Source organism: Rutilus rutilus (genome assembly GCF_951802725.1).
Source record: "Rutilus rutilus genome assembly, chromosome: 11".
NCBI lineage: Eukaryota > Metazoa > Chordata > Actinopteri > Cypriniformes > Leuciscidae > Rutilus > Rutilus rutilus.
Genome location: NC_140216.1, coordinates 41,558,697 through 41,574,779, shown reverse-complemented (window position 1 = coordinate 41,574,779; position 16,083 = coordinate 41,558,697). Strand labels below are relative to the sequence as shown.

Genomic DNA, 16,083 nt, shown 5'->3' with positions numbered 1-16,083 from the left:
TTAAAATTCTTTGTGAATACAGCCCCAGATGATGTCTGTAACATATTATATATGATATACATATATGAGGTTATGAGGACATCTAGTGGTCATCTGATATGATGATGTGATAATGGCATCCAGAGTCACGTGTGTTTGTTTTGGTTACTGAAGTCAGTTAAAATAAAGTTACGTGATGGAGCAGGTGCTCGTGTTCGTCTGTCTATCTAAAGAACAGAACATGGTGTCAGAATAAAACTGATATAAACGCAGGAAAAGAGGATGGCACAGTTACAGCCACCACCGCCATTGATTCTGCAAGGAAATCTTTCGGAAAATTGGAAGAACTGGATACAGAGGTTCGAACTTTTCTCGCTAGTTAGCGAAGTAGCAGAGAAGTCTGAGACGGTGCAGTGTGCTACATTTCTGCACGTGGCGGGGGAAGAGGCCATAAAAGTATGTAATACATTTGAGTGAAATATTTGGTTACTCAAAGTCCTACATTGAAATTCTTTGATGTGAGCAAACCGGTCACATTGTCGGTAGATTCCAGTTCAGAAGGAATAGGAGCTGTGATTCTGCAAGAAGGAAGGCCAGTGGTTTATGGCTCGAGAGCTCTGAACGACTGTCAGCGTAGATACGCACAAATTGAAAAGGAGTTGTTAGCCATAGTTTACGGATGTGAGAAATTTCACCAGTATGTGTACGAAATAGAAAAAGCCACCGCTCATCCGTCAATAAAGTCTTGTAGTGAGGTGCTGCTAAACTAAATCATCATTGAAAATTGTACAAATACAGCAGCCGCACACTCAAACACTGTGCAAGATCAATTTATTAGCAAGCTTTCGGTCTTGCGACCTTCTTCACCAGTATGTGTACGGAAAGGAAATCACAGTTGAAAGTGATCACAAGCCATTAGAGAGTATATTTAAGAAGCCGCTGCATCAGGCTCCTATGAGATTACAAAGAATGCTTCTATGACTACAGAGATACAATCTGAAGGTGATGTACAAACCTGGGGCTGTATTCACAAAGAATTTTAAGGCTAAAAGTAGCTCCTAACTGGCGAATTTAGGAGCAACTCCTAAAAATAATGGGCGTGTCTCTCGTAACTTTAGGACTCCTAATTTTTTTGACTAAGAGTAATTCACGAAGCATTTTAGCCCTAAAAGTAGCACATAAGCCTGGGACAGCTTAAAAGAAGTCGAGAGGACTCCTAACTCACTAAGATTCACAAACCGCTTTTTGTGGCATTTCACGTTGCGATGTTTTGAAATGCGTGTGCGGCGGCTACAGGAGCTTCCAATCGCGAGGGAACAATTCTGCATTGTAGGCATAACTAGGGATGCAATAACGCCACCAACAACAACCAAAACTATAGGCTACTCATTGCATGTAAACTAATTGTAATGTTTCATTGTGAATCAAATTAAAATGTTCTTCTCTTTGCAAACGTAGGCAGAGGCATATAGTGACAGATTAATTCAATAATGTTGCAAAGATATTGCATCAATCCATATGTTTCATTAGGCTACTAGGCTATTTGTTTTGCCTTACTCTTTATTCATTTAGGCTATTTATTCAGTTATTCATCATCTTCTGTCCTTCGCACTACTTGTGTAGCGCACGCATTCTCAGACCTGTCACCTGTCAATCATCATCGTAAGGGGAGGTGTTTGGAATCATTCCTGCGTTACAATCATCAGCCAATCAAGGTGGTCACTTCAGTCAAGCTCGTGCATGAGTAATGACGTCATCCATAGCAACGAACACTCACTCTTAGTTTAGGAGTTGTCATTTTTCTTTACTAAGAGTAGGTCTGAAAGGCGTTTTGAATAACTTTTAAGAGAAAACTCCTAGCTAAAATCTTTTAGTCCGATTTAGAATTACTCCTAGTGGTAAGATAAAATGCTTTGTGAATACGGCCCCTGGTAAGGAACTATACATAGCAGATGCTCTAAGTCGTGCTTATCTACATGAACAGAAGGAAAATCTGCTGGAAGAGGATCTAGCAGTGAACTGGATTACGTCACAACTTCCTATTTCAGAACAGAAACTGGATGCTTTCAAAAAAGCAACAGCAGAGGATGCAGAGATGCAAATGTTGAAAAAGGCAGTGCTGAATGTATGGGCGAAAGAACGATCTATGATGCCAAGATCAAGACAGCAATACTGGACATTTCGAGAGGAAATCAGTCATGAAGATGGTCTGTTATTTAAAGCAAATAAGCTCATCGTTCCAAATCAGCTAAGACAGGAAATGATCAACAAAATACACAAGTCACACCTGGGAATTGTCAAATGTAAGGCAAGAGGCAGAGACATTTTGTACTGGCCAGGTATGTCGACACAAATTGAGGATGCAGTATCCAGATGTGCTACCTGCAATGAAAACAGGAACAACAATCAAAAAGAGCCATTGCTCCAACATGAAGTGCCAGGGCGACCTTGGGAAAAAATAGGTACAGACATTTTTTACCATAGTGGTTCAGCATTTCTGTTATGTGTGGACTACTTTTCAAAGTACATTGAGGTAAATCTACTCAGGGACACGACAAGCTGTGGAGTCATCAGGGAAATTAAGTCCATCTTTGCAAGACATGGAATTGCAGATATAGTAGTATCCAACAAGGGACCTCAGTATGCAAGTGCTGAATTTTCAAGTTTTGCAGAGGAATGGGGATTCAAGCATGTGACTTCAAGTCCTGGTTATGCACAGTCTAATGAACAAGCCGAGAGAGCAGTGCAAACAGTGAAAAATCTCCTAAAGAAAGCGCAGAGTCAATGTGATCCGTACATAGCACTACTGGAGTACCGTACCACGCCAATGGAAGGGATAGGATTATCACCTGCACAATTACTGATGGGGAGACGTCTCAGGACGAAGCTACCAACATCATCTGCATTGCTTACCACGGAGACAATGTCGCAAGTGCATGAGCAACTTAAGCAGAGACAGGAGAAACAGAAGCAGTACTATGACAGGATGGCTAAACACTTACCTGATCTGCAACCTGGAGAAGGAATAAGGATGCAAAAGGGAGATTCATGGAGGCCAGCTGTTGTTCTGGAAAAGCATGAACAGCCACGTTCTTTTATAGTAAAGACTCCTGATGGAAAGCTGTTCAGACGAATTTTGTAGTTATGCTGAAAGTTTGGTAAATGAAACTCAAATGTTGTGTTTAAAAGTTTGTGCAGAAGTTCTACTGTATGCATCAGTATAAAGGAATATACTTAAGAAGGGGGATGTAACATATTATATATGATATACATATATGAGGTTATGAGGACATCTAGTGGTCATCCGATATAATGACATCCAGAGTCACGTGTGTATGTTTTGGTTACTGAAGTCACAGAACAGAACAGGGGCCCGTTCTTCGTACGTCTCTAACTCACTTAGCTGGATTTGGTTGTTGACGATTTGGCATGATCTTGGATTGTTTGGTTCTTCGACGCTCATCCTGGACTTGCTGTCATAGCAACAGGTGCGCAAGCTTAAACCTGCTCTCATTGACTTCCATACACTGTAAAAAATGATTTTTTGGTTAAGTAAATACTACTGAAAAAAACCAATGTAATTTACATGAAAAAGTTAGTCCAGGCAATAATTAAAAAAACTAAGTAAATTCCATATCAGTACTTAATTCAAGCGAGTAGAAATGAAAGCGTACATATCTACTCAATAAAATTAAGTAAAAATTACTCAACTTTTCTGATACTGGGGTTCCCATCATGCACTGGACCTTGAATAATTAATGAGGTTCATTTTTCACTGTTTTCTAGCTGTATTTACACTGTTTTATCATTGCTTTTGTTTTCAGGATTAGTAATTTGCCATTTTGTGACATTTCAAGTAAATTTTCTGCTCAAAATGACACATTCAAACACAAAAATGATCCATCAAATGTTACCGTCATTGTGTATTGTCTACCAAGTATTGAGGTACTGTATTTGCATTTACATGAGACTTAACATCTGACATGATGTAGTATAAATTACTTAGATAATCTAAGTAAAGCACATACTATAAATGATTGGTATAATTCAATATTATTGTTTGAGTGAAATGTAATGCAAAGGAAATTTCAACTGAATTGATGTTAATCGACCTTTTACTAGCCAAGTTAAATGACTTATTATCTTTGTTACTTTCACTTAACTAGGTTAAGTAAAGTTTACTTAATTACATATTCCAAGTAAATTTAACTTAAAGATTTCTAATTAAAGCTACTGATAAATATGTTTAGGTTTTACTTGGCAAACGTTGTAAATTTACTAGCATTTTCTGAGTGAAAAAAATTAGCAAGCTTTTTTCAAGTAATTCCTACTCCAAATTTTTTACAGTGTAGTAGGAAAAAATATACTATGGAAGTCAATGAGACCAGAAACTGTCTGGTTACTGACATTCTTCTAAATATCTCCCTTTCTGTTCAGCAGAAGAAAGAAATTCATACAGGATTGAAACAACATGAGGGTGAGTATATGATGACAGAATTTTCATTTTAAAGTGGAGTATCCCTTTAACTAACGTGATTGGTACTATAGACTGCCATCAAGGCCTCAATGAAGGGGATTATGTGAACCGAAAGGGGGTTCACAATGTAAATGTGCAGCCCAGTTACTATTGTGATTCTTAATATTCCAGATTATATCAAATAAAAAAAGGCATTTGACTAAAATAGTCCATATCACAAATGTGAAAGCAAAATGGCCAGGATCTGTGCATGACTGAAGAATGTTCAGAGATTCACATTTATGCACATTATTTGAAAGTGGTAGGAAAGTTCCACAATTAAATATCAAGCTCACAGTATTACATACACTTATGCTGATCCTAACAGAACTGCATTTGTTCATAGGTGATTATGACATGTTCCTGCAGACAGGTGTTTTATGACCCCATTCCCTGACCCAAACCAGTTACAATGCAGCTCTAGCCAGGACAAGGGCACACAATGAAATGAACTTTGGCTAACTAAAGGGAAGATTTCAGTGTCTGAGAAGTCTGAGGGTTGCACACCTGACAGGGCCTGTGGCATTGTTGCATGTGCCATATTACACAACATTGCCAAAAAAAAACAAAAAACACTTTTCATTAAATGTTTAATAAAAGACAAATATGCTTAGTTCCTTGAGTTTTATTTCAATTGTTCTTTGTAAAGACAAGCCAGTGGTCAAGTGCCTGCAACAAGTGATATTAGACACATGCCTCATGCAACAAATAAACAGGAAAAGTTGGCTCTACACTGCCCACCTGTAGGCCTATGTCTCCTCTGTCTGTGCAGACTCTTCTGTAGGCCTTTCTGTAGATGTGGAATCCTGCAACTTATATTGCAGCCATAAAGCATACTACTTGTATGTATAAATGAAGTAAAGTTATTTATGCACTTGCAGGTAGGCTAGTTCCTCCATATGACAGTTAGCCTATCTGAGAGGGTTTATTCACTGTCCAGTGCAATGGAAACAAATGGACATTACAAAGTCTTATACTTTCTTTCCTTTGGAAAGTTAGAAAATGTCCACTTACTGCACATATTTCAGCTCCACTTTCTTGGGAACAGATACAAGTGATGGTGTATTATGTAAAAGTGCACAAAAGAGGAAAACACAATGTCATTACAATGGACTGACACTGGGGGAAATGTGATCAATAACTCATGGCAAAATATTTTACATTAACATAAGTTTATCAGTTTTCACTTTCACAAGTCAAAGCAATTCATCATTACTCAAGATTTAACAGTTGAAATGACTATACAGCCTTAATTTAATGCAGCAAAAATTATTTCAGTGTAGGCTACTAAGATCTTTTTCTTGGTTGCTTTTATAAACAGACAACCATTTATTTAACAGTGCCTTTTATAAAAGAGACTATAACTAAAAATTACCATTATGTAGAATATTTTTGTACTTCACTTTTATTTGTTCCCATGTTCTAGTATGGTCACTCTGACATTACAATGAACAAAGTAATTATGCAATTATTAAAATACAAATATATAGGCTAATAAGTGATAAAAACATCTAACATGGCCACTTCTAACGGATTTAAATTGTCTGCTACTTTTTGCCAGCCCTCTCTCCTGGCTTTTGCAGACTTTGAGGTGTTCCCTGGCGTTTTGATTAAACATTAAAATTCCGAATAAACTTCGACTATTAGTTCTTGCTCTGCTGAGGAGAAAAACTGAGCGTGCTGATCAAACATATTGTATTGCGAAAATGAAAGTGAAAGTGGGCCTACAGTGATCCGAACGACAAAATGCATTGGCCTCTATGCGCAGTCTGAGAGACAGAGCTGAAGGGAGCGTCTGCAAAGTGCAAAACCCGAAAAGCGTTACTACGAAAAGAGTCAATAACTTCACTGTCAGAGAAGTTATTGAATATTTTTCATAAAAATCATAGAAATTATACATTTACAATTGTATACAATAAAAAAATAAATAAAATAAGTGTTGTTGCATAACCAACAGGACAACAGTGATGTGTGAACTGAATTTGGCAACAATACAGTGAATTACAGTGAAGTTATTGAATATTTTTCATAAATATGTAATATTTCAATATTTCCTCAATTTTATTTTTTCCAAAAAAAAAAAAAAAGTGTTGTAGTATAGCCAACAGGACAGCAGTGGTGTGTAAACTGAATTTGGTGACACTATAGTGCTTGACATTGAAGTTATTGACTCTTTTCGTAGTAACGCTTTTCGTGTTTTGCACTTTGCAGACGCTCCCTTCAGCTCTGTCTCTCAGCCTGCGCATAGAGACCAATATTTTGTCTACTGCGAATAAAAGCTCTTTTCGAGGAAAATTATGTTTGTAGCTGCTTGTCTACGTTACTACGATTAAAACATATGTGTTATTTGTGTATTAACGACGTACAGCTCACGAGTTATTGACCCGGAAAGTTCGGTGAATTTATTGCCAACTACTGAGAGTGAGTTAACTGTTTACAAGCGCCATTTTACACCCGGGTTTAAGAATCTTTAAATAAGAACAACGGATCATCCAAGTATAATGTGATGTTTGTATAATGTAAGTTTGATTTAACGTGTTGTTGATGGAAAACTCGAGCCTCAATGTGTTTAATAACTTTATTCAGAGCAAGAGTTCCGGTGTGGCGCATGAAAATTAACTTTAACTTAACTAATTAACTTAACTTCCTAACTAACGTAAGTAATGATGAAATATTAAAGTAACGTTACATTACACACGAAATTTTTAATGCATTTTTTTTTTTTACTTATCGATCAATTATTGGACATAGACAGCCTACACCCTATATGCTAATAACTATATGTAGCTGCTAGGTCTAATTTTCGTTTTCATTACTAAAAAACTAAGTTTCTAGAAACCGCAGTGTTGTAACACTTTTCTCTTTAACATCTGTAGTGTTTGTTTTAACTTTTTTTTTGTGCTGTTTCTTAAACTTTGATATAATTTTCTGTGTAAATGAATGTCAATTACAAAGAGTGCTGTTTTTACAATCTCCCTTAATGTAATGTCATTTTTATTGAACATTTAACACCAATAAATACATTTATTGGTGTACATAAAAACCAATAGGAAACATTTTATTTTAAAATAGTTGGAAAAGATCTTGAACAAATATCTGTGTATGTTAGTCAGTTTCACAGATGTATTAAAGGTCCCATGACATGCTACTTTTTGTAGGCTTTAATATAGGCATTAGTGGTCCCTAGTACTGTATCCGAAATCTTTTTCCAAAAATTCAGCCTTGGTGCAGAATTATAGCTACTACAAGCCAGTCCCAGAATGAGCTTCCTTTAGACGGGCCGTTTCGGTGTCTGTAGCTTTAAATGTTAATGAGGAGTAGAAAGGCGGCGCAAGGTGGAGGCTGGGTGTGGCCTTGACCATCTTGCAACGGTACCATGCATGTTTACGTTGGTTGTATTGCAATGGCACGAAGACACGCAGTCGTTCAAGCATTTCAGTTCGACCCAGAATCGGATCCAGATGGAGAAGCAACGGATGAAGAAGTTGCAACTCAGCGGCACCAGCAGGACGTTTCCGAATGGTTAGTTTAAAATATTATGTCTGGATACGGTACTTTAGTGAATAACAATAATACTTAAAATTAGATCTATGAAACGACAAAATGATATTACATAATTAATTTTTTTACATAATTTATATTTCATATATATTAAAAGTAATATATATATATAAAAAAAAAAAAAAAAAATATATATATATATATATATATATATATATATATATATATATAGCATGGGGGGAAAACTGTTTATTGTGCCTAGATGTTCTAGTACAGAGATCTGTAACGTCTGTAATTTATCTTATTACAATTACATCAAGCTCTGCGATCTTGAAATGCGGATATCGCGCGCACCATATAACCAACAGGAAAACGGTTATCCAAATAACAAAGAAGTGTACAACACTCGCGTTACAGTGTGTGTGTCCACATTCTACGTGTAACAAGCTAGGTAACCATAAACAGTAAACAAGCAACACACTTATATCATTAGTTGACTTGCTTGTCCGAGGTGTGTAGCTGAGCCAAAGAGAGTTGCTACTGATCCAGACTTTAGTTTCAGACGTTCAGCAAGCCCAGCTCTGTATTGACCCAAGTTGAGGGAACAGTCGTCGGTGAAATGTTTGCCGCAGACATGCAAAACTTTGGGAAGTTGTGTCGGCGCATTTCCAGAGAAAATGAAATTAATCCACTGGTTCTTCTGGGGCTTGGATGAAGGCTTCGGTGTTCATTTGTACATCCAGTTATTGAGCAATTATTCGCTCGCTCAAAAGCCATGATATCTCTCGTGGACAAACTAAAATCGCGCGCGCGCGTTCCTGATTCCTAGCTCATTTTCTCATGGTCGGGAAATATTCTCTGGGCGGGCAAAGCAGAGAAAGAAGAGGTAACATTTCTCCTTATGACGTCATAAGGAGGAGATTCAAGATCAGCCTGATTGAGCCTCCATTTTCTCAAAGGCAGAGAAAGATAGCAAAAGCTCGATTTACACCGATTCAAATTTCTAGAAACTTGGGGACCATATACAGGCTAGGGGAACTCATATTAATGTTAAAAAACCTCAGAAAGTGAAAATTTCATGTCATGGGACCTTTAAATGTGGGCTTACAGTAAACTGTCCCATTTGTACAATATTTGAGGCTTCAGTAGAAGAACATTAAACTCTAGTGTTATAAACTTCCCAGTCTGTTCAGCCGAGATATTTCTGTTTTAAACACACAGATGAAATACTGGTGCAAACGTGACAGATCTGACTGAAGAAGAGAATCTGCTGATTCTGATGATACCAGTTCTGAACATTCATTTACATGATTGAATATCACATTAAACCAGTAATGAAATGTTGATAATGTCTAATAATTAATGATTAGAAATCATAAATCTGATTTGTTTGATCTCCATAAACACACTGAAGAAAATGTAAAATGAAATGTATTGTATTTGAGTGTGTGTGAATGAGTGTGTCTGATCTCTTACTCGAGCAGCTTAATGAAGACTGAATGAATCATGGACGACACACACACATTCAGACATGGAGATTCTTCTCCAGGATTCAGGTACTTCAATCTTCATATGATCTTAATGTTATAGAAGACTCATTTTCTGCACTTAACAGGGTGTTGTGTGTATTTGCCAGGGTTGGTATAGTGATCTGTTGTCTCTATCATATTCTGGTCCGGGATATACAGTAGTTGGAGCCACTCAGGGTCTTTAAACACTGTCCAAAGACACACAGATACAGTAGACAGCTAGATGATATATGACATTATCCTTGGACAGTCTCATCACTCTTCAACACACTGTCTTAATAGACAACCTTCTCATGTGGGATTTATTTTCATGTTAAATCAGCCAAGTTGATTCTTGTCTCTATTCTGTTAAAGTCAGTTTAAGGGTGACAGATCAATCTCACCGGAGTCCAGCTGTGTGTCCATGAGGAGTGACGCGTCTATGGGAGAGCCAATGGACTTTAAAGGAAAACACACATCAACAGATCTGAGGTATACAATTTGATAGATGGATGGATGGATGGATAGATGGATAGTCTATACAAAGTTTATCTACATGTAAAATTAGCAATATGAATTCTTGTCTATTATGTCATATATGTTATTTTTAAATTGTCTGTTCTATTGAAGCCAAAGTTGCAGACAGAAATCAAACCCACCGGAATCCAGCTGTGTGTCCATGAGGAGTGACGCGTCTATGGGAGAGCCAATGGACTTTAAAGGAAAACACATATCAACTGATCTGAGGTACAACATTTTTGTCTAGAGAGACTAGATCAGCTCTTCCCAGATCTTCTCTGGAGTCCCGAACACAACCACGACACATTTTCTAATGTCTCCTTCATATAAAACACCTGTTTCAGCTCATCAGCTCATTAGTAGAGACTGCAAGACCTGAATAGACAGATGAATGGATAAATGTAGATAAACCTCATATAGAGACCAAACTATCCATGTAAAATGAACTGTATATATTCTTGTCTGTATTCTATTGAAGTGGATTCCCCCAGCAGAGATCACAGGCACCAGAGTCCAGCTGTGTGTCCATGAAGAGCGACCAGTCTATGGACAACATCACATTTAAGAGGAGACAAACATCAACTCAAATGAGGTACAACATTTCTGTCTAGACAGACTCATCCTGATAGTAACTCACTGTACCCAGACAATCCATTATTAATAACAGATAAAGTAAATAGTAAATAGCAACACTTTTAACGCAAGTTAACTTCTTGTTTATTGAAGTATTGCTACAAGTGCTATAACACTTATGCAGTCTTGCTGTTGGTCTGAATATCAGCATGAAATATAGATTTTCTTATGCATTACATTCTTCATTTGAACAATCTGAAGATCATTTACCAAGATTGATCTTTTAATCTATTCTTTTTTTCAGTTGATTAGTAAATAAAACTTTTCTAAAAGTTCACTTATCGCACTATGTTACTTTTGTTACATTTTATAAACAGGGTGTACGCTCTCAAATTCGTTTAATTTAATCACAAAATACAAATACGTTTTGCCGCTCTTTAATGTGGCATGACAGATTCTTTATCAGACGCTTTATCAACCCTTTGTTTAAACGGCAGCAAGAACCAATCATATCTTTATTGCTAGTTATAGCATGAAATAAACATGAATGAACCATGAACACAAGAATATATGTTGAAATATACAGTACAACTTACTGACATGTGTTTCAACCATGGAGAGATAAAACAGCTTGTGAATCAAGTAACATTACATTTAACTCAGAAAAGATATACAATGGTCATACAGTAGTTCATTAGTAAGCTAGAAAGAACACTAGAGAGTTATGATCTTAACCTGTTAGGGATATATTCATTATTTAATGTATGTTTAAATCTGTTTCAGTTATATTATTAATTAAAAGAATATAGAAGTGTTTGCGTCAAAGTGTGAAAATTGAATCAGGTCATTTCTTTTTCTATTAAAAAGAGTTTATTATTGTTACCATCATTATTTCAAATAATTTCAGAGCCTCTCAACTCTTAAACTCTTAAACCGGCCTTCAGATTTTCAGATTAAATTGAATGTTGATATATTCTGTCTGAATTCAGTTGAATTCAATAATTTGGACATTGTTGCTAATTCTTACCTTTAATATTATAGTAATGATCAAGTGAAGCAGGTCCACTGTATAGTTTACTGCATTAGATGAGAGGTTTTTCCCTACAAAATGTACATGTATCTCAGATATTTCCAGATTTATTTGAATTGAGAAAAAAATCAAATAATGAAATTTATATCAATATCCAATTCCCAGAGGCTTGTGCAAACGGCCAAATAACAGTTTTACTGATATATAGACCAACAGCACTGATGCTTGTGTGATATTGTCTAATTATTTAATTAGAGAGTGTTGTTATTTTACTAAAACTTTTCTCTTTATGTTGTAATCTGTCAATCTTTCACTGGTCAAAAGCAGATTCAAATCAAACCTGCTGAAGAAGTTTCAGTGTGTGTATGAAGGAACAGCAAAGCAGGGAAACCCAACACTCCTGAACGAGATCTACACAGAGCTCTACATCACAGAGAGTGAAAGTGGAGAGATCAATAATGAGCATGAGGTGAGACAGATTGAGACACAATCCAGGAGAGCAGCAACAGAGGACACACCGATCAAATGCAATGACATCTTTAGACCTTTTCCTGGACAAGACAAGCCCATCAGAACTGTGCTGACAAAGGGAGTCGCTGGCATTGGGAAAACAGTCTCTGTGCAGAAGTTCATTGTGGACTGGGCTGAAGGGAAAGAGAATCAGGACGTCCAGCTCATATTTCCACTTCCTTTCAGAGAGATCAACTTGATGAAGGACAAAACACTCAGTCTTTCAGATCTTCTTCATGTCTTTTTCCCTGAAACTAAAGAAATGGAAATATCCAGTGATGCATATAAAGTGTTGTTCATCTTTGATGGTCTGGATGAGTGTCGTCTGTCTCTGAACTTTAAGAGCAGAGTGAAACTGTGTAATATATCTGAATCAGCCTCAGTGGACGAGCTGCTGATGAACCTCATTGAGGGGAATCTGCTTCCCTCGTCTCTCATCTGGATCACCTCCAGACCAGCAGCAGCGGATCTCGTCCCCTCTCAGTGTGTCCATCGAGTGACAGAGGTACGAGGCTTCAGTGACACACAGAAGGAGGAATACTTCAGGAAGAGAATCAGTAATCAGAGTCTGGCCAATACAATCATCACACACCTGAAGTCCTCGAGGAGCCTCCACATCATGTGCCACATCCCAGTGTTCTGCTGGATCTCAGCCACTGTTCTAGAGGAGATGTTGAGTGAAGCAGAGAGAGGAGAGATTCCCAAGACTCTCACTCAGATGTACACAAACTTCCTGATCATTCAGACCAACATCAAACATGAGAAGGACTATGAGAAGAGAGTGAAAGATGAAGACATGATTCTCAAACTGGGGAAACTGGCTTTCCAGCAGCTTGTGAAAGGCAACCTGATCTTCTATGAGGAAGACCTGAGAGAGTGTGGCATTGATGTGACAGAAGCATCAGTGTACTCAGGATTGTGCACTCAGATCTTCAGAGAGGAGTTGGGCTTGTATCAGGGGAAAGTGTTCAGCTTTGTTCATCTGAGCATCCAGGAACATCTAGCAGCTCTATATGCACACATTCACTTTACATATGCAAAGAGAAATGTGTTTGACAAAACCATACAACGTTTCTTTTCTAAAATCTTAAATCAGAAGAAATATCATTCATTATCTAAGCTGCATCAGAGAGCTGTGGATGAGGCTTTACAGAGTAAGAATGGACATCTGGACCTTTTCCTGCGTTTCCTTCTGGGTCTCTCATTGGAGTCCAATCAGACTCTCTTACGAGAACTACTGACACAGACTGGAAGCTGCTCCTACAACAAAGAGAGAACAGTTCAATACATCAAACAGAAGATCAGGGAGAATCGCTCTCCAGAGAGATCCATCAATCTGTTCCACTGTCTGAATGAACTGGGTGATGATTCACTGATGCTGGAGATCCAACATTATCTGAAATCTGGAGGAATAGGAAGAACCAAACTCTCCTCTTCACAGTGGTCAGCTCTGGTTTATGTGTTGCTGACATCAGAGCAGAAGATGGAGGTTTTTGATCTAAAACAGTTTATTGGAGCCAATAATACAGCAGATAAAGTTCTTCAGAAGCTTCTGCCTGTGGTTAAAGAATCCAGATCAGTTCTGTAAGTCACTCTGACAACAATCATTACACTGATAAAACATGATCATATTTATGAGTTTAGCATGTGCTTTCTAACCAAAGCAATACTGTAATAGGATAAATTCAAATATATCTTGAGTAACCCTTTACAATAACAGTACATGAATAATCATATCCTAATACCTGAATCAATAGTTAATTCAGCATGAACTCATGATTAGCGAAGATATGAACTAATCATGAACCAATGAAGAGCTATCCTTAACTACGACTAGACCTAAACTAAATCAGCCAGGCTTCATAAGAATAAATAACTACTCTGAATTTGAATCAAACATGATTTAATACTCTCAACGTTGTGTGTTTCTCTTCTGTGGTGAATAATGAATGATATACAAAAAAGAAATATACCAAAAAAGTTTACCATCAAGCAGAGCATGTGAGCGGAGTGGAGCGGTGAGAATCTCCGCTCATCGCTCACGGAACTGTTCACCCCTCCGCTCCCCCGCTCAAAGCTACATCAGGCCGCTCCGCTCATTATTGCTCAGCGCCCAACGCAGTTTGCTTCGCGCTCCACTCAAATCGCCCCCTGCTCGCTCCAAAAAAGGAAAAAAATCTACATGTATATCACTTTTAGCTTAGACCACAGCCTTACCTCCTAAAGAACTAATGAGTAACAACAACATTTTTCAAATAGAAATGTTTTATTTCAAATTACAGGCCTATGTAAGAAGGAATATAGCCTACACAAAAAGTCCTGTAAAATTAAACGAATAAATGGGCCTAATAATCTAAATAAAAATTATATAAACAAAAATATGATACATTTTTTAAAAGTAAATTAACTATAAGGCCAGAATTTTGATAAGTGAACTTTTGCGCAGCGCGCACGATTAAAATTTAAATTGGCTTCCATACACACAAACTGCTGTAAAATTAAACGAATAAATGGGCCTAATAATCTAAATATTATTATGGACGACACAAATTTGGCTAAATAAAACGAACCATTAGGTCTACTTGAATGAAAAAACTAATTTGTTTGAATATTACGCTATATTTAATTTACACTTTGTTACAAGTTACCGTATTCAATTTGCTAACCTTTTGTTTTCTTCCCAGCGTGTTCGCGTAGCTCACGTTCATGTTTTCGAGAGATGTGTCTTTTGAGATTCCAAAATGAATCTTTGCTGACTGAAACGATGTCTCCACATTTGTTTTCTTGTACCACATTATCATTGTTATTTAGTTTTATATTAATAGTACACCTGACCTGTATGACTTCTCATTTTCCTTTTTGAAGTAGCCTACTTTTTGAACTCCATTATTGAGCCGAGTTTTGACTGAAAATAGTCTAGCCTACTGTTGATGACTGTGCAAGACAGATGGATCCTGGTTTAGGTTTGACTGAGCATGCTTCAGACTCGTAGTGTGAGCGGAGCGAAATTGGAGCGATAAATAAGGCGACGCTCCGTCCTTTTAAAAATGCCGCTCTGCGCTCTGTCCAAGATCCGCCCGCTCCCGCTCCCCGCTCGCTCCCGTTCCACTCCGCTCACATGCTCTGCCATCAAGTAACTGAAAAGGATGTATAATCTTTATTAGATTCTTTCCAAAGCTTCTGAGGTAATTTTACTTTTGATAGTTTTTGATAGTGTTTTATGGTGTGTATTTCTAGACACCTTTAACCTTATTTTGATTATTCTCAGGTTAGGGAAAGTACGTCAAATTTGTCCTAAATCATAAGCATCTGAACTTTCATACTCACAATCTATAGGTCAGAAGACTTCTTCATGTTCTGTTCAGTTCAGTTTTTTTAGAAATCAAAGACTTTTGGCAGGCAAGCTTCAATTAAATATAGGTTTATTATTTACAGGTTAACTAGTTTACAAAAAGGCATACTTGTAACAGGACAATTGCATATTTTCCACAACAATAGTTATAAGCATGATTGGATGATGTGAAGAGGTGACAAATGCTTTAATATACAAATCTGTTGAGGAGAAGTTCATATATATCTTATTATTTATATCAGTGTTTCCTGAACTGAGTGACTGAAGAGTGGCATTGTTCTCTACAGGTTGAGGGGTTGTGGTGTTAAATATAAAGGTTGTGCTGCTCTGACTTCAGCTCTGAGATCAAACCCCTCACACCTGAGAGAACTGGATCTGACTGATAATAAAGTAGGAGATTCAGGAGTCAAGCAGCTTTCTGATCTACTGCAGGATCCTCACTGTAAACTGGAGAAACTGTGGTAAGATTTTATAATGTCCCAACATAGTCCTCTATTTTAATGGTAAATGATGATTGCCATACAAAAAAAAAATCTACTGTTAAATTACTAATGGGAATGTTGATTTTATTTTCATTAGATTTTTTCCAACGTGT

General features: G+C 37.2%; 2 protein-coding genes across 3 annotated transcripts in view; both read left to right on the top strand.

The window, feature by feature from the left end:
* Positions 1–16,083, top strand: part of LOC311300328 (uncharacterized protein) — a 120,339-nt gene that overhangs the window by 15,635 nt on the left and 88,621 nt on the right. The gene's annotated exons all lie outside the window — the stretch shown is intronic.
* LOC311300288 (protein NLRC3-like) overlaps positions 6,709–16,083 on the top strand; it is a 95,684-nt gene continuing 86,309 nt past the window's right edge. The window contains exons 1-7 of one of the 2 annotated variants that reach the window (XM_084424502.1): positions 6,709–6,916; positions 9,481–9,552; positions 9,880–9,996; positions 10,135–10,251; positions 10,502–10,615; positions 11,951–13,720; positions 15,776–15,949. In XM_084424502.1, coding sequence (XP_084280628.1) covers positions 9,503–9,552; positions 9,880–9,996; positions 10,135–10,251; positions 10,502–10,615; positions 11,951–13,720; positions 15,776–15,949 — 2,342 coding nt within the window. In that variant the 5' untranslated portion in view covers positions 6,709–6,916; positions 9,481–9,502. Of the gene's footprint in view, positions 7,015–9,480; positions 9,553–9,879; positions 9,997–10,134; positions 10,252–10,501; positions 10,616–11,950; positions 13,721–15,775; positions 15,950–16,083 lie in introns of both variants that reach the window. The other variant, XM_084424496.1, reaches the window with a different exon arrangement.